Source organism: Macaca thibetana, chromosome 14, assembly GCF_024542745.1.
Source record: "Macaca thibetana thibetana isolate TM-01 chromosome 14, ASM2454274v1, whole genome shotgun sequence".
NCBI classification, from domain to species: Eukaryota; Metazoa; Chordata; class Mammalia; order Primates; family Cercopithecidae; genus Macaca; species Macaca thibetana.
In genome coordinates, this window is record NC_065591.1 from 125516097 (window position 1) to 125539529 (window position 23433).

Below are 23433 nucleotides of genomic sequence, written 5' to 3' on the forward strand. Positions count from 1 at the left end.
CCGACCCTCGCCCGCCCACTGCCACCGGCTGCTGGACTGGCTGGGACTGGCTCGGCGCAGGGCACTGCTCCTCGGTGCATTGCTGCTCGGGCGCCGCAGCCCGCAGCCGCCTGCCTCCCCCGGCCGTGCCCCTCCCCCGTGGAGCCGGCTGTCGGTCGGCGCCCACTGCCCGGCGGCAGCGGCAGAGCCAGGCAGCGCCGCGGCGGCCGAGCGCGCTCGCGCATAGGGCCCTCTGGCCTTCCTTACCTAGGGCAGCCCGCGCCCCGGTGCGAGGGAGCGGTCCTTACCGAGACCCGCCCGGCCCGGCGGTGCAATGAGCTTCTTCGGCTTCGGGCAGAGCGTGGAGGTGGAAATCCTTCTGAACGATGCGGAGAGTAGGAAGCGGGCCGAGCACAAGACGGAGGACGGGAAGAAGGAGAAATATTTCCTCTTCTACGACGGGGAGACTGTCTCCGGGAAGGTGAGCCTTGCCCTCAAGAACCCCAACAAGCGGCTGGAGCACCAGGGCATCAAAATCGAGTTCATCGGGCAGATCGGTGAGTCGACCCCGGGGACCCCGTCCCCCAGCGCCGACAGCCGGCCGGGGAGCAGGGTGATTCAGGGCCCAGCTTCGGCGAGGCCTGTCACAGTCGCTTGTCAACTGCAGTCTGAGGCCTGGGGTTCAGCTACAAGTCCCGCCCGTGGGCGACTCCCCCTGCGTTACTGTCCTCCTGCCAAAGGTGACAGCGCGCTGCCAGGGAGATGGGGACGGCGAGGGCGGGAGGAAGCACCCTGCTGTGCCTCGTGGGATGGGTGCCTTGCCTATGGGTTCTCCCCATTGTCTCCAGCGTGCACTTGGCTTTGCTTCTTGTCCCCAGGATCTGAGTGAGGTGCTCTGGCCATAGCCTGCAGGTGGGTTTGTTAGGGGGAGACCACTCTGCCAATACTGGCTCTCCCATCACCCGGTCATCTGCAACTGCCAGACGGAAAGTGAGGCTGGTCCACCGAGCCCCACTTCCCGGCGCCCCCACCAACCCGTTTTTCTCTTCAGATGTGGTGTGTGAGAGCTAACCAGTTCTCTCTTACCTCACCTCAACCCTGAACTACCTATGCTTGTACATGTTTCCAGAAAGAAGACCCGTAATCTTCAGTCTAAATCTGACTACCTAGGCTACGTTTCTTAGACTTCTTTATTAGAATGCGAGTTTTCAGTTACCACATTTTCTCTTTAAAGACAAAGAAATGGTGTTTCCAAAAACCACAATTAAGTGATCAGAGTTTCTCAATGCTTTAAACATGATTATTAGTCATTAGAACTAGACAGCGCCAGACACAGTGGCTGATGCCTGCAATCCCAGCATTTTGAAAGGCTGAAGTGGGAGGATTGCTTGAGGCCAGGAGTTGCAGACCAGCCTGGGCAATATAGCAAGACCTGTCTCTACCCCCCAAAAAATTTTCCTAGTTAGCTGGGCTTGGTGGCATACCTGTAGTCCTAGCTTCTCGGGAGGCTAAGATGGGAGGATTGCTTGAACCCAGGAGTTGCAGGCAGCAGTGAGCTGTAATGACACCACAGCACTCCAGCCTGGGTGACAACCAGCAAGACCCTGTCTCAAAAAAATAAAGAAATAAACAAATAAGAACTAGACAGTAAAAGGCAGTAATAGTAAAGGGATTTGGGGAGCTCCCAGTCAAGACTGGGTTATCTCCAATTCTAAGCCTTATTTAGACTCTTGTGTATTATTAAAATGCGTGGGTACTTTTAAAATACGTGTTTTTGTCATTAGGTTAGGAGTAGAATCACAGTAAATACTCTGTGAGCTACACAGCTCTGGTAGAGAATCCATACCTATACCACACACTGCATGCATAACTGTTTTTAGAGACCTCCTTGGGGAATCTTTGTTAAACTCTCTCTCATATCCTGAGAGTTTAGCAAAGAATTTGCCCTCTCCTTTTCAGAGTCAGGAAACACTGAGACACAGGTAGGGGAAACCCTGGGAAAAGGAGGCCTTGTGGCCTGGCTCTTGCATTCACTGCTCAGCCTCAAGCATTTTGCCTCTGGTGTTTAAGAACATGAAATCGGGTTGAAGACTGACTGATCCTATAGGAAGCTCTTTGTCGTCATTTTAAAGCCAGAATATGAAAGGCCTGTTAGTGTACCAGAAAAGGGGCTGAAGGGTGAGTTCCATGCCTTCTGCTTTCCTGCTTCAGGGTCCAGTGGTGGGGTAGATGGCAAGGTTCCTCAGCAGCAGCACTGTGATGTCTGGCGTCATTTGGCACGTTGTCCTCGATGTTTAGCAGCATTCCTAGCCTCTACTGAGGAGACAACCGTAGCATCCCCCACTCGTGACCACAGAAATGTCTTGAGATACTGCTTTATATCCCCTGGAGGGTAAAATCATCTCTAATAAAGAACCCTGGGATAAACAGGATGAGTCCGAAGCATATTATGCTAAGCATAGTAACTAGTCGAGAAATCCTTGCCTACTGAGAAAGGGTATTTTTTAGTAGCAGTTTTAAAGTTATTGCATGATTCTTTGGCTCCATAATAATAGTGTTGACAAGCGTGTTTAATCTGTGTCTACACCATCACTCCCAGGTGGTGGTACCTTGCCAGTATGTGAAAGATAATCCAGAATGTCTTCTGCCCCAGACAGTGTGAAATGAGCTGTTCTACGAATGGTGTCAAGGCCTTCCTCTGGTCTAAATGAAAGGGAGTTGAAGAAGCTGCTTGCTGTGCCTGCCCCACCTGATTTCTTGTCTAACTCCTTACTCCCGAGACATCCATCATCCCTGCTGAATTTTCTCAGAACCTTTTGTTGCTTCCACTGGTAACTCTTCCTGGGCCCTTGGGCACCCTGGGTTGAAGTGACCATGAGACTTTGGGGGAATTTAGCCACTCTCTGGGCCTCGGCTTTCTCAGCTATCAAGCAAGGAAAATAAAATCACTTGGTGAGAATGTTGGGCATGCCAGGGGATCATGCATGACCTTTGTAGAGGGTTCCTTTATAAAATTATGGTAGTCGATGTAGTAAAATGTTTCCATTTCACAAATTGAGTTATCACTCACTGGCTTGCTGCTCTTCCTCCTATACCTGTTTTACCTGAATAAGATCGCCCTGTCTACTGATAGGGAGTGCATGTTTCAACCCTTTGCCTTAAATCTCTTACTTTGACCACATGGGCCAGTCTCAGTTGGTATTGTAGATGGAACCAATCCCAGCTTTGTGCTGAAGTATATTGTTCACGCACAATTATCCATGGTTACATAAGGGCGTGGAAATAGAATAACACAGAATGATGGACAATATGTTTCTTCTTGTTTGGCTTTGGAATGTATTTCTTGATCAAGAACAAGGCATTAGAATAACCTTTGTAGTTCTATTTGATGTAAAAGGGAGTTTGTGTTCCTAAATGCACACATTGACAGGGAGTAAAGATGTACCAGGCTATTTGGAAGCACAGAGTGACTTTTCTTAGACTCTTATATTCCTCTTCTTATCTTTCTGGTTCCCCGAAAGAAGCATGTTGTGAAGTATTTGTGTCATACACCTATGTCAGTCATTGTGAACTGAACTTGGGGCACCAGAGCAAGGCTAGTGAGTGAGTTTGCTGAAGTTGCGGTTGTGTGGTTTTCTCCTTCATTGCATTCTTTGATTACGTGTGAAATGGGTGGAACTTCAGTCTGTTCTGAGGTCTGGCTGGCGGGGGTGGCATATGGCAGTAATCAAGTTGATAGCACTGAGCTCTGTCCCTCTTCCTTGTTTTTTTTTTTTTGAGACGGAGTCTCGCTCTGTCGCCCAGGCTGGAGTGCAGTGGCCGGATCTCAGCTCACTGCAAGCTCCGCCTCCCGGGTTCACGCCATTCTCCTGCCTCAGCCTCCCGAGTAGCTGGGACTACAGGCGCCCGCCACCTCGCCCGGCTAATTTTTTGTATTTTTAGTAGAGACGGGGTTTCACCATGTTAGCCAGGATGGTCTCGATCTCCTGACCTCGTGATCCGCCCATCTCGGCCTCCCAAAGTGCTGGGATTACAGGCTTGAGCCACCATGCCCAGCCCCCTCTTCCTTGTTGATTTGGAGGCAGGCAGGCAGAGGTGTCACTTTTATCCTATCACTTGCTGTGGCAGTCTCATCTGTACCGATGACTTATTTTCTTTATTTTATATTTAAAACCATTTTTGAGACACGGTCTCACTCCATCACCCAGGCTAGAGTACAGTGCCATGATCACGGCTCACTGCAGCCTCAACCTCCTGGGCTCAAGCAATCCTCCCATCTCTGCCTCCCAAGTAGCCGAGACTACAGGTGCATGCCACCACACCCAGCTAAGTTTTTAAATTTTATGTAGAGACAGCGTCTTTCTTTATTGCCCAGGCTGATCTGGAACTCAAGCGATCCTCCTGCCTTGACCTCCCAGAGTGCTGGGATTACATACATGAGTCACCGTGCTGAGCCCCATGAATTATATTCTGATGACTCCCAGACTGTTTCTTTGTCCTGACCCGACCTCTCTTCCGAGTTTCACACGTCTTTCCAGCTGTCTGCTAGACATGTCCCCTGGGATACCCCACAGGTGCCTCAGAAACACATGCAAACACAGACCCCTCTCTCTGCCTCTGTCCCAGCCACAGCCCTACTGCTTCTCCTTTTCTCCCGTTTCGGCCTATGTCACCTGGGATCATTTAGCCTCAGAAATCTAGAAGTCATTTTGAAGTCTTGGCTTCTCCTCCCACACATGCAGTTGGCTGCTAAGTTTTGGCCTTCTCTGCTAGCTCTGCAGTATATCTCAAACCAGCGGTCTCCTCTCTATTCTCAATGCCACTGCCTTTTGTTTTCTGTTATGTAGCAGCTTCCTAATTGGTCTTCCTGCCTTTGTCTTCCTCCCCTTTCAGGTCATTTTCTGTGAGGATGAAGTTTCTTAAAGGCAGTTCTATCATTGTCAGTCCTTCCTTAAAATTCTTCTCGCCTCCCTATTGGTTAATGGGGGAAAGTATATCCAAATCCCTCCTGCTCTGGCCCTGCCTCTCTTTCCAGTGTTGTCTCCCCCTAGCCCTTCACTCTCACCACTTGTAGGTTCCAGAAACTATCCTTTTCTTCTAGAATCTTGGTATTTTCCCTTTGTGTAGTAACATCTTTCTGCAAGATATAACTAACCTTCCACTCAAGCTCTTACTCCTTCAAAGCTAACATCACATCCATCAGAACGTCTTCTTCGACTTCCCCAGGCCGACTTAAGTGCTTCCTCCACTGTTCTTCCAGAGGCCTCATTATTACTCTTTTCAAGCAGGGTATGACAAGGTTGCGACTTTTTTTTCAACTTGTCTGTCTTTCTTACTAATTTCTGAGCACCTGAGATCCAGGGACTGCCTTCAGCCCATAGTTAGTGCAGTGGCTAGCACGTAGAAGCTGCCTAGTAAATATTTGTCAAATGGATATATTGGTCAGATCTAAGAATTTACAAAAACTATTCTTTGTTTTTTGTTTTTTTTCCCTCATCTCTTCCCAGATAAGCAACAGTTATTTTAATGAAAGAAAGACAGAATTCAGGTTTGCTCTGGTGGTTGAGCGGCTGAGCTTCCTGCCTTTGTTACGGAGGAGGCACTGATGAGCAACATGTAGCTGTCCATCAAGGCCACTCAGAACTCGGTGACTCACCAGCTGGCGTGTCCCCACTGGGGCTGCATCCTCACTGGGGGAACTGGGATAAGGAAGCATTAAAGCTGATGTCAGTTTACCTGCCTTTACATCTTTCTTTCCGCACACTCTGCTGTGCCAAGTTGAAACTGATTTCCCCTTGCATGTGAGAACGTGGTTGTCAGACATCTGGTCCATTTGGTCCTGCATCACTGCTCAGATATGGCAGTTTGAGCATTGCCCCCTGAGACTGTTAAGACCTTATTTATTCCCTTATGTGGTGGACGTTTTTCTGTAATCCTCTGCAAGTTGTTGAGCCACACTGGGATCCTTCCTGTGCCTAGGACACTTCTCCAGTGGCTTGGTCTGTGTTCTCACAGTGCCAGCAAATGTGGTGAGAGCATCTCTCGGGTCAGGCCCATGGGATAGAAAGGTCTAAGACCTAGTCACCCTAATGGCCCACGGTTTTAGAAAGATGCAGTAGTCTATGAGGATCACCGCAAGGAAAAGCTGTAATTGTGAGAAGAAGAGACCACTGTTGAGCTGGAATCCTTTGGGGAGCACCGGTGAAGGTTAGAAAGCAGACCTGGGCCGCCTTGGAGACTAATGGGGTTAAATAAACCAAACGTAATTCGAAGGTCAGACATGCGGAGGAGGGCAGACAGGAACATCCCTGTACTCCAAAGCCAACAGACATCATCTGGATTTTTTTTTTAAGGTTCAAGCCTATACTTTTGAAAACTCCAGGGGCTTTCTGTGTTTTAATTCATTAGCCCTTGAAACACTAAGTAAAAGGCACATTAAGATGAGATGGATTGATTCTGGCCTCCTTAACAAGCTGCTGGTGGGACTGGAGCTGAGCTGTGGCTGGCAAGGTGTGGGCCGCCCAGAGGTGCCAGTGCTTGCAGGTTTCCCAGGGTTGGCAGACAGGAGTAGGGTGTGGCAAGCACGAATCCCGACAGTGACCAGCCAGCAGACAGTGGCTGGGAGGGTCCGATGGAGAGGAGGCTCTTTGGAGGGTTTTGTTTTGTTGTTGAGATGGAGTCTTGCTCTGTCGCCCAGGCTAGAGTGCAGTGGCGCATTCTCAGCTCACCGCAACCTCCGCCTCCCAGATTCAAGCGATTCTCCTGCCTCAACCTCCTGAGTAGCTGGGATTACGGACGCCCACCACCGCGTCTGGCTAATTTGTGTATTTTTAGTAGTGACAGGGTTTCACCATCTTGGCCAGGCTGGTCTCAATCCTGACCTCATTATCCACTTGCCTTGGCCTCCCAAAGTGCTGGGATTACAGGCATGAGCCACTACGCCTGGTCTTTGGAGGTCTTTTTACGCTTTGCTGACTTACGTTTCTTCTAAAACTGCACAAGGCCTAGACTAAACATGGCCTCATCCAAGCAGCAAAGCTCAGGGCAGCTGTCATGAGTTACCTGTGATGCAAAGCTGGCTCCGTTTCCTTCCAGAATGGCAAATTCACTTCTCAACTGTTGGTGGCAAGTTTCACCATGAAAACATCCTGAGTACAAAAGTTATTTCCTCCTGTTGGACTGAGAAGGAAACCAAAGACAGGATAGTTATCTTAACCAAAAACTTACTCAGTTCCTACTTCTAGCCTGACACATCTGATCTCTGAGGACTGGTGGTTGGGAAGAATGAAAGATGACTTGTGGTTGCTTCTTTGGGATGGAATAGAGGCTATTTACAGTCTCTTTAGGGCCCAGACCTCTTGTGAGAACAGCCTTGGATATTTGATTTAATTTTTGCAAGAGGAAACCAAACTTTCTGGCAAATAGGAAGCACCGCTGTGTCTGCCCCTTTGCCCCACAGTGTTTGCAGACGTATTGCAGACGGCTTATAAAGGACAGATTTAGAAGGCTGGGCCAGCCCTGCTCTGACTGCACACTGACCACTCTTCCATGACATTTGATGTCAGAGCTGATATGAATGTGTGTCCCGGAGGAAAGGCACTAGGGAGAACATGATGCTATGCAAGGAATGACTTCTGCTCCAGGTCCCCTGCTGGGGCCGGAGGAACCTTCTGCACTGTTGCTGGGCTCCACAATGCTGGCAGCCTGAGTGCTCTCTATGCCTGCTCTGTTTTGTTTATTTCTGATGTTGCCTTTGGGCTATGTGATCACATTTGTGTATTTTTCCATCCTTTTCTTCTCCTCTTCCTCTTGATTCTGGACCACTGATTCTGGACATTGGGACCTTGCTCTGCCTGCTTCTGTCCCCTGAAACTATGGCCAGAATCTAGTACTTAGAAACTGAGATACCAGGTTCCCAAGTCAAGGTTTCGGTTTCCACGTGGAAGCCAACACCGTCAACCAGGACTCATGCAACCAGAGTAAGCAGAGGAGTCCCCGTCCCTGGGGCTGGCCGCAGCTCCGCTTCCACCTGTTGTGCACTTCTGACTTTTATTGGGGGGCACAATTACTGGATTGCTCACTTTCCCCCCATAGTTTGGAACTGCCACCTCCCACTCTGATGCTTTGTGGATTATCACTTACTAACCAGAATGCTGCCTACTGTGGAAACCACTGAGTGTTTGGAAGGGAAGGTCATTGTTTGTAATAAAAGACCGTGGCTGATTGTAGTTACACGGGAAGTCAGCCACAAGCCACAGGCGCACAATACATAGTGAATTCATACAGAATTGTCATCACTAGTGTGGGATCCCACAGACTCCAATCTGTGGACTTGCCTCGTCCTCCCCAAGCAGCAAACAACAGAGGCAGTGAGTGTGCTCTGCCTGCTCTGTGTTCCCGATTCACCTGCCCTGCTGCAAGTTGCAGTCTAGCGCGGGACTCGAATACAGAATCCTTGAGGCGTGGTGGCTTGAACTGTAATGTGGCCATGCGTAGCCACAGGCAATATTAAGAGCTTACCTCGGCCGGGCACGGTGGCTCACGCCTGTAATCCCAGCACTTTGGGAGGCCTAGGCGGGCAGATCACGAGGTCAGGAGAACAAGACCATCCTGGCTAACACGGTGAAATCCCGTCTTACTAAAAATACAGAAAAATTAGCTGGACCTGGTGGCGAGTCAGCCCGTCAGTCTCAGCTATTTGGGAGGCTGAGGCAGGAGAATTGCTTGAACCCAGGAGGCGGAGCTTGCAGTGAGTCGAGATCACGCTACTGCACTCCAGCCTGGGCGACAGAGCAAGACTCTGTCTCAAAAAACAAACAAAACAAAGCTCACTTCTGCAGGGCCAGGTTCACTTCTGCAGGCCCACCAGGGAGCTGGGGATGTGGGCCTTATCTTTAAAGGGCCTGCAGTCCAAAGTGGGAGTGGGGGAGACCAGTATATAGCAAAACTTCAATAGAATATAAGCAAACATAAAATAATATAGGACAAATGGGTGGCATGAACTTATCATCGACAAATACCAGAACTGTTTCCCGAAGAGGATAAATTTAGAGCAATGCTTCTCCAAGTGTGGTAGCAGCAGTCCTGGGGAGCTTATTAGAAATGTCAGTTCTCAGGCCCCACCTCAGACCCCTGAATCAGAAACACTAGGGTGGGGCCCAGCGATCTGTGTGCTAACCAGCCCTCTCAGTGACTCTGATGCACACTGAAGTTTGACACTCCCTGATTTCAGTGGAGGGAATAACATGAAAGTGTCCATGTTCGATTGGCCACATGCCTTCCTTTTGGAGTAATAACAGCAGCTAGTAATGTGGTTTCTGGGTGTTTGCTGTGTACTAGGTACTGTTCTAAGTCTTCTACCTATATCATCCCTGCTACTTCACACAGAGCCTTGTGAAGTAGGTTGTGTCATGACCTGCATTATACCAGCTGATAGAAATAGATGCAGTCTAGAAGGAGACCTGCTCTAGTCTCAGCTCTGCAGCCAGCTCTGCAACTCCAGGCCAGTCAGTTAACCATGCTGTACCTGGGTTTCCATCATTTTTAAATTGGGGTGATAAGACCTGTCTTAGCCGTCTCAGAAGATTTTTATTATAAGGATGATATGATTAAATAGCTATGTCCTTTCAGAAGTTGGAAGTGTTAAATGCTGTTTAAAGAAGTGTGGCATTTCTTATATTGGCTTCCATGACTTGTCCCTTATTAAAGATGGTGTCCAAGTGTCTTGGAGCAGGATTATTTTGGGTTCCTTTTCTGCCACGGGACTTCACTATGTAAGACAGAAGAGCCTTTGGAGAAGAAGGAGGGAGTGAAAGAGCAGAGGTCAAAGAAACAAAGCTAGAAGGGGTCTGTTCTGCAGGGAGGTCCTTCCGAAAAGCGATGCCTCCAAACCAGAGCCCCCTTACTTAGCCCGGCGTAGCTCAGGGTCTGATAAAGAAGGGCATTGCTCTGTCTCACCAGAACTCTACTACGATCGCGGGAACCACCATGAATTTGTGTCCCTGGTGAAGGACCTGGCCCGGCCTGGAGAGATCACCCAGTCGCAGGCCTTCGACTTTGAATTTACCCACGTGGAGAAGCCGTATGAGTCCTACACGGGGCAGAATGTGAAGCTACGGTAAGTTATGTCTGCTGGTTCCCCACCGTGCCCTAGAACCTGCCCCCTGTGGACGAGGACCTGAGGCTGTTCCTTCACAGGGGTCCTGAGAAGGAAGAGTGTTGTGAGCTGGAGCGTGCTGGTAAACCATTAACCGTGGGCCTTCTAGGAGGAAAGTGCCCCTAGTCTGTAGCATGTGTCAGTTTCTGTAGTGTGAGTAGCCCCACCGCGGCCAACTTGAAGCTACCTAACGTTCCTAAAGGTAGAGGTGGGAGAGATGTGCTGTTATCATCGTCCGGAGACTCATGCCCTCAAGAGCAGAGAGTGTTGTAAAGGGCCGGAAAATAGGAAGTGATGAGATTTTAGCATGTCTTACCTTTGTGTTTAATAGGACTCATTTAATTGTGAGTTTACATAATTTAAATTTAAATAATTGCTGTGTTTAACAGCCAGCTCATAAAATTTCTGAAAGTTCAGCAGTCAGCCACCCCCAGCACACTCCTGCTGGCTGGGTGTCGGGAGATCCTGACCTGCTGTCCAGCTGTGCCACACAGCTGCAGTGTCATCTTCAGCTCTGTAACTCAGCTTTCTCACTTCAAAAGTGGGCAATAGATTTGGATTCTAATTCTAGATGTCCTCTTCTTTTGGGGGTGATAAGAAAATAAAATTCTTAAAATGTTGACACATAGGTACATGGATTGTTTTCACTGTTACAGTGTTGGAAACTCTGAGAACAGGGACTGATGCCGAGGTCTCTTGGGTGAAAAGAATCCACAGCAGATGTAGACTGTTAGGTGTAACCTTGAGGTTATGTGATCTACTGGGATAAAGCAGTCTCCCGTGTCGCTCTGAACACCTGATTCCAGGTCTCGATACCATCTCATAAGATCAGCTTGTCTCCTCACCCGAGTACCTGAGTTTAGGATGGTACACACTACAGGAAGACCTTTAACTTCTTTTCTTTCTCTGTCCTCCCTTCTTGCATCAGAAGAGGGAAGGCTCGTTTTAAATCTTTGCAGAGGTGGTGGCTCACGCCTGTAATCCTGGCACTTCGGCCAGGAATTCAACACCAGCCTGGGCAACATATTGAGACCCCATCTCTACCAGACAAAAAATTTTTTTAATTTTTTTAAAAGAAGAAAACAAATCTTTGCAGAGGGGTGTAAGACTGACGTTACACCCAGTAAAGACAGTGTTTCATAATTGCACCCAGAGAATGCAGCAACAGCGAGGATTATCTACTCATCATTTAAGTTTGACCGAGGGATTTATTATTTAATTTTTTTTTTCTTTTGCAGTCGATTTGTCTTAAGTGTTTGTACGGCAGAAAGAAAGGTGTTGAAAACAGTGCCTTGAAAAATTAAACAGAATTACCACATGATCTAGCAATTCCATTTTGGATCCACTTCTGGATCCAAAAAATGGAAAACAGGATCTTGAACGGATGTTTGTACACCCACATTCACAGCAGCATTATTCACAATAACCAAAAGGTAGAAACAACCCAAATGTCCATCAGTGGGTGAATGGATAAAGGAAATGTGTTTTGTCCATACAGTGGACTATGACATAGCCTTCAAAAGGAAGGACATTCTGTCCTATGCTACAGCGTGGGTGAACCAAAAGGACATTATGCTATGGGAAACAAGCCAGTCACAAAAGGACGAATACTGTCTGATTCTGTATATATGAGGTACCCAGAGCAGTCAAATTCATAGAGACAGAAAGTAGAAAGGTAGAGGCCCAGGGCTGAGGGGAGGAGGAAATGGGGGCTGGTGTTTAATGAGTAGAGTTTCAGTGGTGGAAGGTGGAAAAGTTCTGGAGACCAATGGTGATGTTTGCACAACAATATGAATATCATTAATGCCACTGAACTGTATAATTAAAAATGGTTAAAGTGGTAAATTTTATGTTACGTGTATTTTGCCACAATAAAATAGAAGTGTTAATGTCCAATCATGTGAAGACTTTAGGATTCATGTTGTGAAAGAGAGGAGATAAAGATGGGAAAATTAGTTGAGGTGGGTTTAAAGATATAACTTCCAGATTAAAAGCTTTTTCTTATTACACAGGCAGAGGGAAAACATGAAAAGATTATTGTGGACCTCTTTTTTGTCTTTAGGCAGGGAAAAGGTTATTTTGGAAGATTAGAGTCCATATGTAGCATTTGGTGGATGGGAAAAGTATAGAGACAAAACTATCAGAAGGCTACTGTGAGGTCCTCAGAGTATGGTTTTGGTGGCTGTAATGGGAAGAGAGAGAAAGTGGCTGTTCTCACAAGAGGTCTGGGCCCTAAAGAGACTGTAAATAGCCTCTATTCCATCCCAAAGAAGCAACCACAAGTCATCTTTCATTCTTCCCAACCACCAGTCCTCAGAGATCAGATGTGTCAGGCTAGAAGTAGGAACTGAGTAAGTTTTTGGTTAAGATAACTATCCTGTCTTAGTTATTACCAAGAGATTACCAGTTGCAGATGGAGACAGAGGGCTCTCAGGAGGAAGAAATGATCTGGAGATAGGGTGATTCATCCAGCTCTAGAGGGCAGGCTGACGTACTGGCAAAATAGAGAAAGCATAAAAGTTTACCAGACAATTGGAAGTGCAAACCTGGCACTAAGGACAGAGGGGACACTTAGAAATGTGCAGTCAGGACTGATCTGCTCAGAGGTCATAACTGATGTGTTTTTGAAGAAAGGGAGCACAGGGAGAGGAGAACCAGGACACACTGGGGGATGGCAGGAGGAGGAGAGGGGGTGAATCAGGGCAGCGCCCCTGCGGAACCACGGGAAGAGTGTTTCAAGGAAGACGTATTTCACGGGACGCAGAATCAAGGGCTGCTGGATTTGGCACCTGGGAGGCCGTGGGTTACTGACTCGAGGCGAGCGGTTTCTGTTGGGTGGTGGAGACAGAAGCAAGGGGTTGGGAGGAGTGGTTCGTGGAGAAGCCTCAGCCGTTGGTGCAGAACCTGCCTTGTGACAGTTGTCTCTGAAGAAAGAAAGGGAAAGTATGGTAGGTCAAGAGGGTAAGGCCTGGAGAAGGTTCTTGGGATTGGTGACTTTGGAAACCAATTTTTTCAGTCAGCTCAGAGGACAAAACCTTTAGCTAGAGGGAGATTGATGATCTCGGGGAAATCAGAATATGCAGAAGGATCCAGATGCTGGACCAAGGCTTCCACATTAGAAAATCATGTGGGAAGCTTTTCAAAATGCGAATGCCTGTGTCCCTTTCCAGGGCAATCACGTATCAGGTGTGCCCAGGCAGCAGGATTCTTAAAGCTCTCCTTTCCTGATTTCACTGCATCCACATGGAGAGTTCCTGTGATGGAGTGGGGAGGAGAGGTCTTGAGAGGGAGAGGTGCTGTTGGAGAGAGGATGGGTGAAGATGCAGAGACATGTTTAGGCCCTAAGTGAGGAACAAAGCAGAAAAAGGAGCACATTGTAAGCCTTGACTGGGAAGGCCTTCAAATTCTTAGTGGAGTAAAGGTCAGTGTCTTCCCAGACAGCGGGATGGGGAGTCTCGGGAGCCTGAGCAGTTAGAAGAGGGCTAGGAACAGATGTCTTAGGCAGTGTGATGAAGATTACTGAGGTGAACCGAAAGGATCCCCAAGAAGCAGCCAGTGCCACACAGCAGATAGTAGCCGAAATGTGTAGTTGGTCTGGTTAGGATATCTTTATAACTTTATCTGGTAATGCTTGACAGATGGTGGGGATTATCTAAGTTTTATTGAAAAGAAAATACAATTTATTACATTACATTAGATTAGATTAAAATAATGTTTTATGAAGAAGGAACTACAATTAAAGAGCTCCTCCTCATTGAGTGTTAGCACAGGTGCTGGGAATGACAGTGCTGCACTGGCGGGCCACAGAGGGCAGCTTGTTAAACCCTTCAGGACTGCGTCTCTGTCTTCTCTCATCCCCTCCACAGCAACGTCCTCCCCCAGGATCCTAGGTTCAGCCAGAGACTTGTTATTCAGCAGACCAGGTCCTCTCTGCCTCTGTTGCGTATAAGGTTTGCTCTTCTGGATTGCCCTTTTCTCCCTCCACACAGCACTGGATCACAGCATCTCAATTAGCCCTTTCCATGTGTTCCCATTTCTCTGTTCGCCCATCTGCCCTCTGTGAACTGTGAGCTTCCCATCAGACTGTATCTTATTCATCCTGTGCTTAGCCCAGTGCTTAGCTCAATAAATGTTTGCAGAATGAATAGCTGACTTAATTTCTCTCTTTCCTAGTCCCCTCTTTTAATTTAAAAAAGGTTTATGGGGACACTTTAAGAAGGTTTATTGATTGAATATTGTTCAGTGAACAAACATGCAAAGATAAAAGTACGGGACAGACTCCTTTGCCTCAAAAACCAGGAGTTAGATAATGAAATAAAACCTGTACACAAATACGTGGTCAGTAGTGGTAAGGGCCATGAAAGGCCCAAGAATAGCAAGTGATTGGGGTACAAGGCAGAGAAATCACTTTCCCTTACAGCAAGATTCTTGACCTGGGGACATGGGCCCCATAAAGGGATTTGGGGGAAGGGTCTTTGAACTCCCTAGAATTGTGGTTGAAAAGTTCTCTGTATAGGTACATGTGTGTAGCTTTCCCTGGAAGAGGGTCTATAACTTCTTAAAGGGATACAAGGCCCTCAAGGGTTAAGAACCTTTGTACAGGCTTCTCTCAAGTGGGCCAATTTGGTACCTATATCTAGGTAGCATCTAGAGAATGGGAGTGTTTATTCATGACGGTTCCATCTCCTACAGCTATTTCCTTCGAGCTACCATCAGCCGCCGCCTCAATGATGTTGTCAAAGAGATGGACATTGTAGTTCACACACTCAGCACATACCCGGAGCTGAACTCTTCCATCAAGATGGAGGTTGGGATCGAGGACTGTCTGCACATTGAATTTGAGTACAATAAATCCAAGTAAGTGTCTCAGTGCCAAGGTTGTGAAATGATTATTTAAGGAGGTGAAGACGGGACTTGATCCAAATGCAAACTGATGGCTCTCCGTGACTCGACTGCTTGGTGTGGCATGCGGTGGGGGAAGACTGTGGGAGCAATCCAGTGAGTGTATGTGGCAGGCTAGCTGCAGCTGGACCGACCACGACGTAAATACTTCATTTACCTAAACTAAACTATATTCAACTAAGGTGGTGTATTTAAGTCAAACATCCTGTGATGCCTCTCAAAGTCAAGCTAAACTAACTTGAGGTTATTTGTTTTGGAATTCTAGCTTCAACTGTTTCCTGCTACTGATAAGAACAATCTCAGAATACCATTCCATTATCATGTGTTCCCTCCATCTATGTCTTCAGAAATCAAAGCGAGGAAACCAAAGTTTGGCCATGATTTGCTGCTTCCTCCCTGAACTGAAATGAATTGTAGCAAAGAATATTGGATTTTTTTTTTCAAGATGGGGTCTTGCTTTGTCACCCAGCCTGGGGTGCAGTGGCACAGTCATGGCTTACTGCAGCCTTGACCTCCTGGACTCAAGCATTTCTCCCACCTCCACCCCTACAAGTAGCTAGGAGCACAGACATGCACCACCACACCCAGCTAATTTGTGTCCGTGTGTGTGTGTGTGTAGATCTAAGGTTTTGTAATGTTTCCCAGGCTGGTCTTGAACTACTGAACTTAAGTGATCTGCCTGCCTTGGCTTCCCAAAGTGCTGGGACTACAGGCATGAACCACCATGCCCAGCCCTGATGTATTTTTTATAAAGGTCTTAAAATAACTGTATTTTAACTGGCAAGTTGGGAAGATGTGTATCTTGTAAACTGTGTTTACTGTTAAAACATCAAAATAATTGGTTGTAAATAAATCACAAAACTTTCTGACAGCATATTTCAAAAGCATCTTTCTTTTGAATAGGATATGCCTGAAAATGTTTGGAACTCAACTATCCAAAAGTAAAAAGGGTATTCTATTCACAGAGAGCTATAAAAAAAAGCCACAAAGTCGCCAGGCCGCGGTGGCTCACACCTACAATCCCAGCACTTTGGGAGGCCGAGGCGGGTGGATCACGAGGTCAGGAGATTGAGACCATCCTGGCTAACATGGTGAAACCCCGTCTCCACTAAAAAAATACAAAAAAACTTAGCCAGGCGTGGCGGGCACCTGTAGTCCCAGCTACTCGGGAGGCTGAGGCAGGAGAATGGCATGAACCCGGGAGGCAGAGCTCACAGTGAGCCGAGATGGTACCACTGCACTCCATCCTGGGTGACAGAACGAGACTCCGTCTCAAACAAAACAAAACAAAAGCCACAAAGTTTCTAAGTAGGATTTTCATTGTGGCATCCCCTGGATCCACTGTCATCCGGAGGCTGGGAGCAGTGGGAGCTGCACCAGATGGCTCACCTTTGAAGGGTCAGGAACAGAACTTTTTAAAACTAGGAACACATGTGGTTCTCGAAACAGGGTTGAAGGAATGGTGTATTTTTCTCCCCTGGCAGGCCTGGCACCTAGAGGGCCCCAGGAAAATGACCAGTGTGACCCAGAATTGGCTCTGCCTGGCCTAAGCCCACCAGTGAACAGAGAGTGGGGCAAGGTGGGAGGGAGGCTGATCTGGGCCTGGCATGGGAACAGGCTCTTCCCCTTTCTCCTCACAGCCTCAGGGCTCTGTGGTTCTGCCCAGAAAGGAGCCATCCAAAGTGCCTACCCACTCCTGCCCTGGCCACCTGGTGAAGGCAGAGGCCAGCAGCTGTGCCACCTGTAGGAGCTCAAAGCAGCCACTGGTCAGCAGTGCAGGCCAGACCAAAGCTGGTGTGGAAAAGGTGCTCTAGAGAGGCAGGGACGGGACACTTCCAGACCACACCTCTCCTCACACCGCGGGCTGCTCTGTGTGCAGTGCCTGATTTCTATGTCAGAGAACCCCGGACTCGGAACCAGGTCCTGTTCTACCACTAAGAAGTTGGGCTGAGGTTAGCAGGTACTAACATTTTCTACCTCGGCTTCTCATCTGTAAAAGGATGGAGGAGTTTGGACCAGGTCAGTGGGTTTCAAACACACAGAAAGTGTGAGGTGGCAGAGGAGCCGGGGTCTTAGACTCTCCGGCCTTCTACTTTTCTTCTATCCACAAGCAGCGTTTTTGTTGTTGTTTAAACTCTCCCTGCTCAAACCTGGAGCAGCTTTTGCTTTCATATAACATTTAGAATAAAGGAATGTGTGATTTGTAGGAGTTTGAAAACATCTCGAATCCATGGTCTGTAAGCATCACCTGTAAGATGGCACAGGTGTTGTCCTGCTGCTTTTGCAAACTTGCTGAGGCTGTTTGCTCAGGTGTCTGCAATCTTCCTGTAGCCTGTGCACAGAAGGGTGGTGTGAAACAGTGGGGAACACAGAAGGGTGGTGTGAAACAGTGGGGAACACAGAAGGGTGGTGTGAAACAATGGGGAACACAGAAGGGTGGTGTGAAACAGTGGGGAACACAGAAGGGTGGTGTGAAACAGTGGGGAACACTCCAGCCTGGGGACTAGGATCCTGGGTTTACCACCTTTCTCTACCCCCTACTCACATCCTGGTTATCCAAGAGAAATGATCTCTTTTCTTCCAACTTCTTTTCTTCACCTGTAATACAAGGAGGCTGAATTCTGATGTTTGTGCCAGCATTCTTATCCTGTGAGCTGAGCATCAGGTTTTGAGATTTTACTCTCTCTCTCTCATGCCTGATACAGGCTGTGCACATGTAGACTATTGACTGACCCAAAGAGAAAAGCTTGAGGGTCAGGAAGTGCTACCCAATGTGGTTCAGTTTGTAACAGCTCACAAGGCTGGGCCGGCAGAGCCCAGAAAGCAGGCGCTGATGCGGAGAGTGATTTGCTCTTCTTGCTGTACTGCTGCTGCCTGGCCTGTTGGCCTAGAGCAGACAGAACTGTGTGCTTTGAGCCATCCAGGCCCAGTTCCCAAAAGACATTGTGTGGAGATCAGGGGAACGGAGAGACTGGTCCCTGCACTTGCGGGACTAGACTCTCATAAATTAGGATATCTTTCAAAAACACAAATGTAAAAGGTACTAAAGCAGCTGCATGCTGGGGAGATAGAGCAGATGAACAAACATGAACGGGTACCATGCCGGAGAGACGTCCTTTGCGTGGGATGTGGAAGGGACAGAAGCTACTTTAATCCAAGTGAAGACCACACTGGGAACCCGTTCAGCCACAGCCGTGCGGGCAGTGATGGGTGAGCGTGTCCTGGAACTGGACCTTTAACCAGCACGCTTGGCCGTGGCGTGTGCGCTCTGCTGAAACAGAAAGGTCCGGCCACAGTACCACCATCTTCCTGTACTTTCTGTTCCCCAGATACCACTTGAAAGATGTCATTGTAGGGAAGATATACTTCTTGCTGGTGAGAATCAAAATCAAGCACATGGAGATAGACATCATCAAGCGAGAAACGACGGGTACAGGCCCCAACGTGTACCACGAGAACGACACGATAGCCAAGTACGAGATCATGGACGGGGCACCAGTGCGAGGTGAGACTCCAAGCGCAGGCCTCGGCCACCACAGCCTTTCTCCCATGTCCTGCACAGAATTCTGAAGGGGCTTAGGGGATTACACTGTCGAAGTAAGATGTCCTCTTAACCTGTAACTTATTAATCTCCCAGTTTACACCGTGGGTGCCAATAAGGAAGAAAAGGAAGGCTGAGTATGTAGAACTTCAGGCTACTATCCCATCTTCACCCTGAAAAGTTCCGCTTAGACTTGGATAATATATTGGGCTTGTACTTAAGATCGAACCTCAAGCGTCACTTTGGAAAGTCCAGGTTGAGCAGATGTGGTTTGAACAGGTTTCTACTTCTTCCTGTTGACATTCTGGCATTCTCTGCTGCTCAGGAGCAAGGGATGCCTGCACAGCAGCCGTCTGTGACTCGGTTCTAGCTCCCATTTATTCTCTGAATTCACTTGTCAGGTAGAAAGAGCATTACTAGATACTTCAGCCAACACCACCAGGTGCCCAGATAGCCCTGGAACTTGCTGGAAGCGTCCTCTCCCAGTCCCAGGGAGCTAACGTTACATCTGGGATAGTGGAGCTGGAAGCCCTTTGTCATTTGGGGACCATGATTATCTGGAAGAAGCAATCATTTACATTCTTCATTGGCTCTTTAGCCATTCTTCAGGAATGGTGAAGACTGTCTTCATTTCGAAGTGCGTGGTGCTTCCAGGGTTTTATTTGGCTTATTCCATTTACTCCCACAGGCTGTTCTATGTGGAAGGAGGAGTGCCACAGATTTAGCTGCCTGCAGCTCTGGGGACACTCGGGTGTTACCATGCCAGGCCCTTGGAGGGCTGGGACCAAGCTCTCCTGACACTCTCTGATGTCCCATTTTGTCACTGGCTGTGCAAATAGAGCCAGCTGTCATTTTTCCTGTACAAATGAAATGGGTCACTGAGAATCCATGTAAAACAGCAGATAATTATAAGATGGCTTATATTTAGCTTTAGACCACATTATAGGTTTGGCCTTTCTTGGTAGAATTACTGCCCTAATTTTGTTGCACTGACACTAGAAAAGGCCTGATGTTAGAGCTGGAAGGGATCTATAGTATCATGCCGTCCGATTCTCTTAATTTTCCACATGAGAAAACGAAGGTCCAGAGGAAGCAGCAGACTTAACTCACAAATCAGAAAAGCAGTTCATGCAGAACTGAGTCCATAGTGAGGACGTTCTGCTTTCCAGACCACCCTGCCACCCTGCCAGTCCACACACGAGGGAGGATGTATTTTGGGGGGTATACACTGAGGATGGAGAAAGATGACATCAGAAGTGCTGGGTGAAATGGTGACTTAACTGGACTTTGACAGCTGCCTTTTGAAAACCCAAAAACTAAACATACTGCATGTAATCAAAACATGCTTATACTGATAATACCCCTGTGCTGTTCCCACTCAGCTGCTCTCTGTTTTGGAGGAGACATAAGAAGCTGCAACATGACCTGGAGTGAAATTGGAAAGTCACGTTTTTGTTTCAGCCCCCTGCTGGGCAGCAGAGCGAGTGCACCTTCCCAGAAGGCAGAAGTGCTCCGTGCTGCACTCCAGTGGCATCTCTGCAGGGGTCAGAGTGACCTGGCATAAGGGAGAGTGCGCCACCTTGCCCGCTGTGCATAGGGGAGAGTGCGCCACCTTGCCCACTGTGCATAGGGGAGAGTGCGCCACCCTGCCCGCTGTGCATAAGGGAGAGTGCGCCACCCTGCCCGCTGTGCATAAGGGAGAGTGCGCCACCTTGCCCGCTGTGCTGACTCCCGCCTTCCTTCTGCAGGAGAGTCCATCCCGATCCGGCTCTTCCTGGCAGGGTATGAGCTCACGCCCACCATGCGGGACATCAACAAGAAGTTCTCTGTGCGCTATTACCTCAACCTGGTGCTGATAGACGAGGAGGAGCGGCGCTACTTCAAGCAGCAGGTGAGGGCCAGGCTCTTCCTCCAGGCCCCGATGCCCTTGGGACAGAACAGGAGGCTGTCTTTCCTATGGAAGGTCAGGCTCCATTTTTGCCAAGAGGTGGGAACATCAGGTTGCCCACAATTGCACAACAAGGATGAGGATCCCCACTTGGCATTAGAGTCTGCTTCCTCGGGCCTGCTCCTGCAACCACCTGCCCTTTTGGCCCACACCAGGGACAGGGAGGTGCTGGCAGCTGCTGCCTTTGGTCAGAGAGAAGCAGAGGAGGTCCTTACCCAAGATTCCCCAGGACAAAGCTGGGAGCCTCTGGGAACCTGTCCCTATACCTTCCTCTAAGGTGTCGCGCTGCCCCCTTTCAATTCTGCAGGAAGTGGTGTTGTGGCGGAAGGGTGACATCGTACGGAAGAGCATGTCCCACCAGGCGGCCATCGCCTCACAGCGCTTCGAGGGCACCACCTCCCTGGGTGATGTGCGGACCCCCAGCCAGCTGTCTGACAACAACTGCAGGCAGTAGGCCCCCAGGGCCAAGAAGATGCTGGGCATCCACCCAGCACCCCCATCTACCAATACCAGCGGCTGGGGGCGGGGGCGGACCTTGTGAGGCTCAGTTGACCCGTTACTTGCAACCTGAAAACAAATCATGTTTTTGACTTAAATTCTTTTTTCTGGAGAATCCAAGGGGCTCGGGGTGGGAAGCAGTCTCTCCTTGGGGTTCTGTGGCCGATGTGGGATAGGAGAGGTAGCATCCTGGAAGCCAGCCCCTCTGGGGAACACGAGCCCCTTCCTCGCGGGGCTGCCTTGCGTCTTAGAGGAGGGAGAGCAGAGAACACAGAGCACGCATCCTTGGCTCCTGGCTCTCCAAGCTTCCTGATACAGGATCTGAGCATGTCCCTGGGATTCTGAGCTGCCAACAGGGCCCTGGGTGGTCACCTCTTGTACTCCCCTCTACTGTCCCTGAGGTAGTGGCAGGAGTTGGGCCAGCCCCCACTAAATGGCAGGGGGAAGACTCATGATTGGGAAGCTACCTCTTTGGGAATCTTGGATGTGGTGATCTGAAGTTCCCACAGGCCACCTCCTTCTGGCCACTCACTGCTGGGACCCAGGCACCTCCCTTCTCCATCCTCTCTGGATTGTCAGTAATGTCCTGGAACAGAAGCCTGTGGAATGGCCTTGGGAACAGAGAAGCCCTGGGGTCAGTGTCGTGCATGGATGGCGGCAGTGTTGAACCCAGGAGGCTGAACCCAGCCACCAAGGAAGATCAGTGCATGGCAACTGCCTGCCTTCACGTCGCTCCACTCAGTAACCCCAAGGTCTGGGCTGTTCTAGGTATTACTCCATGTGCCCCAACAAGCCCTTAACAAGAGGGCCTGTTTCCCTTAAGAAGCAATCCCAGGAAGGGGCCTTGATCCCTCCGCCTTGCTGAGAGGGAACCCTCGTCTCTCCTCACCCTCCATTTCATTTCTGGAAATTGAGGTTTAGTTTCGAACCGTTGGCAAGGCTGTTCTTGCTAATGCCCAAGCCTCTTTACCCCTCTCCCTATAGGTTGCACAGGGGACACCAGGGCCTCGGCAGAAGACCGCTGCCACACTTCCAGATCATTCTGCTTGCCAAATATGTCATCTTCACCAGTTGACTGACCCAAGTTTAGGACCATTGGTATTGTGTGTTTAAAAAAACACATATAAAAAACTCTTGTGAGTATTCTAGTTATGCTAGAGAGGAAGGCGCTTCTCCCTCTCTGGCTCTGCGCTGGGGCCTGTGGTAGCAAAGTTGTTTAGTGTCCTTTTCCTGCCTCCCCTGGAAATGACAGGCATTACTCTCCTATTGGCCTCCCTTCCCTTTATAGAAAGACCAAGCAGGTCCCACTGGCCAACAGGTACAGTATTTGGTGGTCGGAGTTCTCAGTAATTTGGAAATTCCTGTGTCACCTTTCAGTTAGTGTGGGAAAGGAAGACTCCTGTTTTCCTGAGATCAGTGCAGTCTCAGGCCTTTGACAGGGCTCATGGATCAGAGCTGAGACTGGAGGGAGAGGCATTTGGGGTAGCCTGGGAGGGTGACTGGGGGCAGCAGAACCAAGGAAGGCAAGGTTGTTTCCCCCATGCTGGGTCCTGTGTTCAGGTGCGACCCACAATCCTCATGGGAACAGGACCACCCATGCGCTGCCCTTGATGATCAAGGTTGGGGCTTAAGTGGGTGAGGGAGGCAGGTTCTGGGCTCCTTGCCTTTTCAGAGCATGAGGTCAGGCTCTGTATGCCTCCGTTTCCTAGCTGATGTTCTAACTAGAAGCGTTTGTCAATTCCTTTGCCTCCCAACTGACAACACACGTTCATTTTCCAACCTTCCTAACATCTTAAACCTTTCTTCTGGGAGAACTAGAAGGTAGAATTTGCTTTGATTCTCTCAGGCGCTGTGCACAAGCCAGGTCTTCTGTTTGCTCTTACTCTACCCACAGTCTTGCCTTCTCTATCCAACTGTGAAAGTGAGGGGAGGCTCCTGTCCCCCTCTCTTAAGGTCCCCAAACCTGGGAGTGCATAGGTACTAAATCAAGCAGTGCAACCTGTAATTAAGCAGCTGCAGTGTTTACATGTTTCTTAATGTGTCATCTTTTCAATGGCTGTACTTTAAAATAAGAACATTTGTTTTCATGGTCTTTCTGATTAAAGGAAGCCCCCGTGGCTTTGGAGGCATTGTGCCCATGGTCCACCAAGCTCTGTGGTCTCTTCCGTCTTACACGGTCCCGTCTCTGACGCTCGGGGAAAGACAAATCCCCGCCCTGATTTCCCTGTATAGCTCCTGGTGGAAAATGATGAATACTTCATTAGCCACCTGTTTGAGACAAGCATATGGCTGAGAAATGAATTCAGTTCTTATCCCTATCTGGCAATTTACCTAGAACTGCTCATGGGATGGTTTAAACCTCTGTGGGAGCCAGATGATGTAAGGGGCAGGTGAGCAAGGCTGGTGTAG

At 48.8% G+C, this 23433-nt stretch overlaps 2 protein-coding genes across 2 annotated transcripts in view; both read left to right on the forward strand.

Annotated features, from left to right (window-relative positions):
- On the forward strand, nucleotides 1-23173 carry VPS26B (VPS26 retromer complex component B). Its single transcript, XM_050756000.1, has 6 exons — nucleotides 1-536; nucleotides 9940-10096; nucleotides 14828-14992; nucleotides 18367-18542; nucleotides 20327-20469; nucleotides 20834-23173. Exons 1-6 carry the CDS (start codon nucleotides 314-316, stop codon nucleotides 20978-20980), a joined length of 1011 nt encoding a protein of 336 aa, XP_050611957.1. The 5' UTR covers nucleotides 1-313; the 3' UTR covers nucleotides 20981-23173.
- The window catches only part of ACAD8 (acyl-CoA dehydrogenase family member 8), a 675944-nt gene that overhangs the window by 635105 nt on the left and 17406 nt on the right, over nucleotides 1-23433 (forward strand). The window lies entirely within an intron of this gene.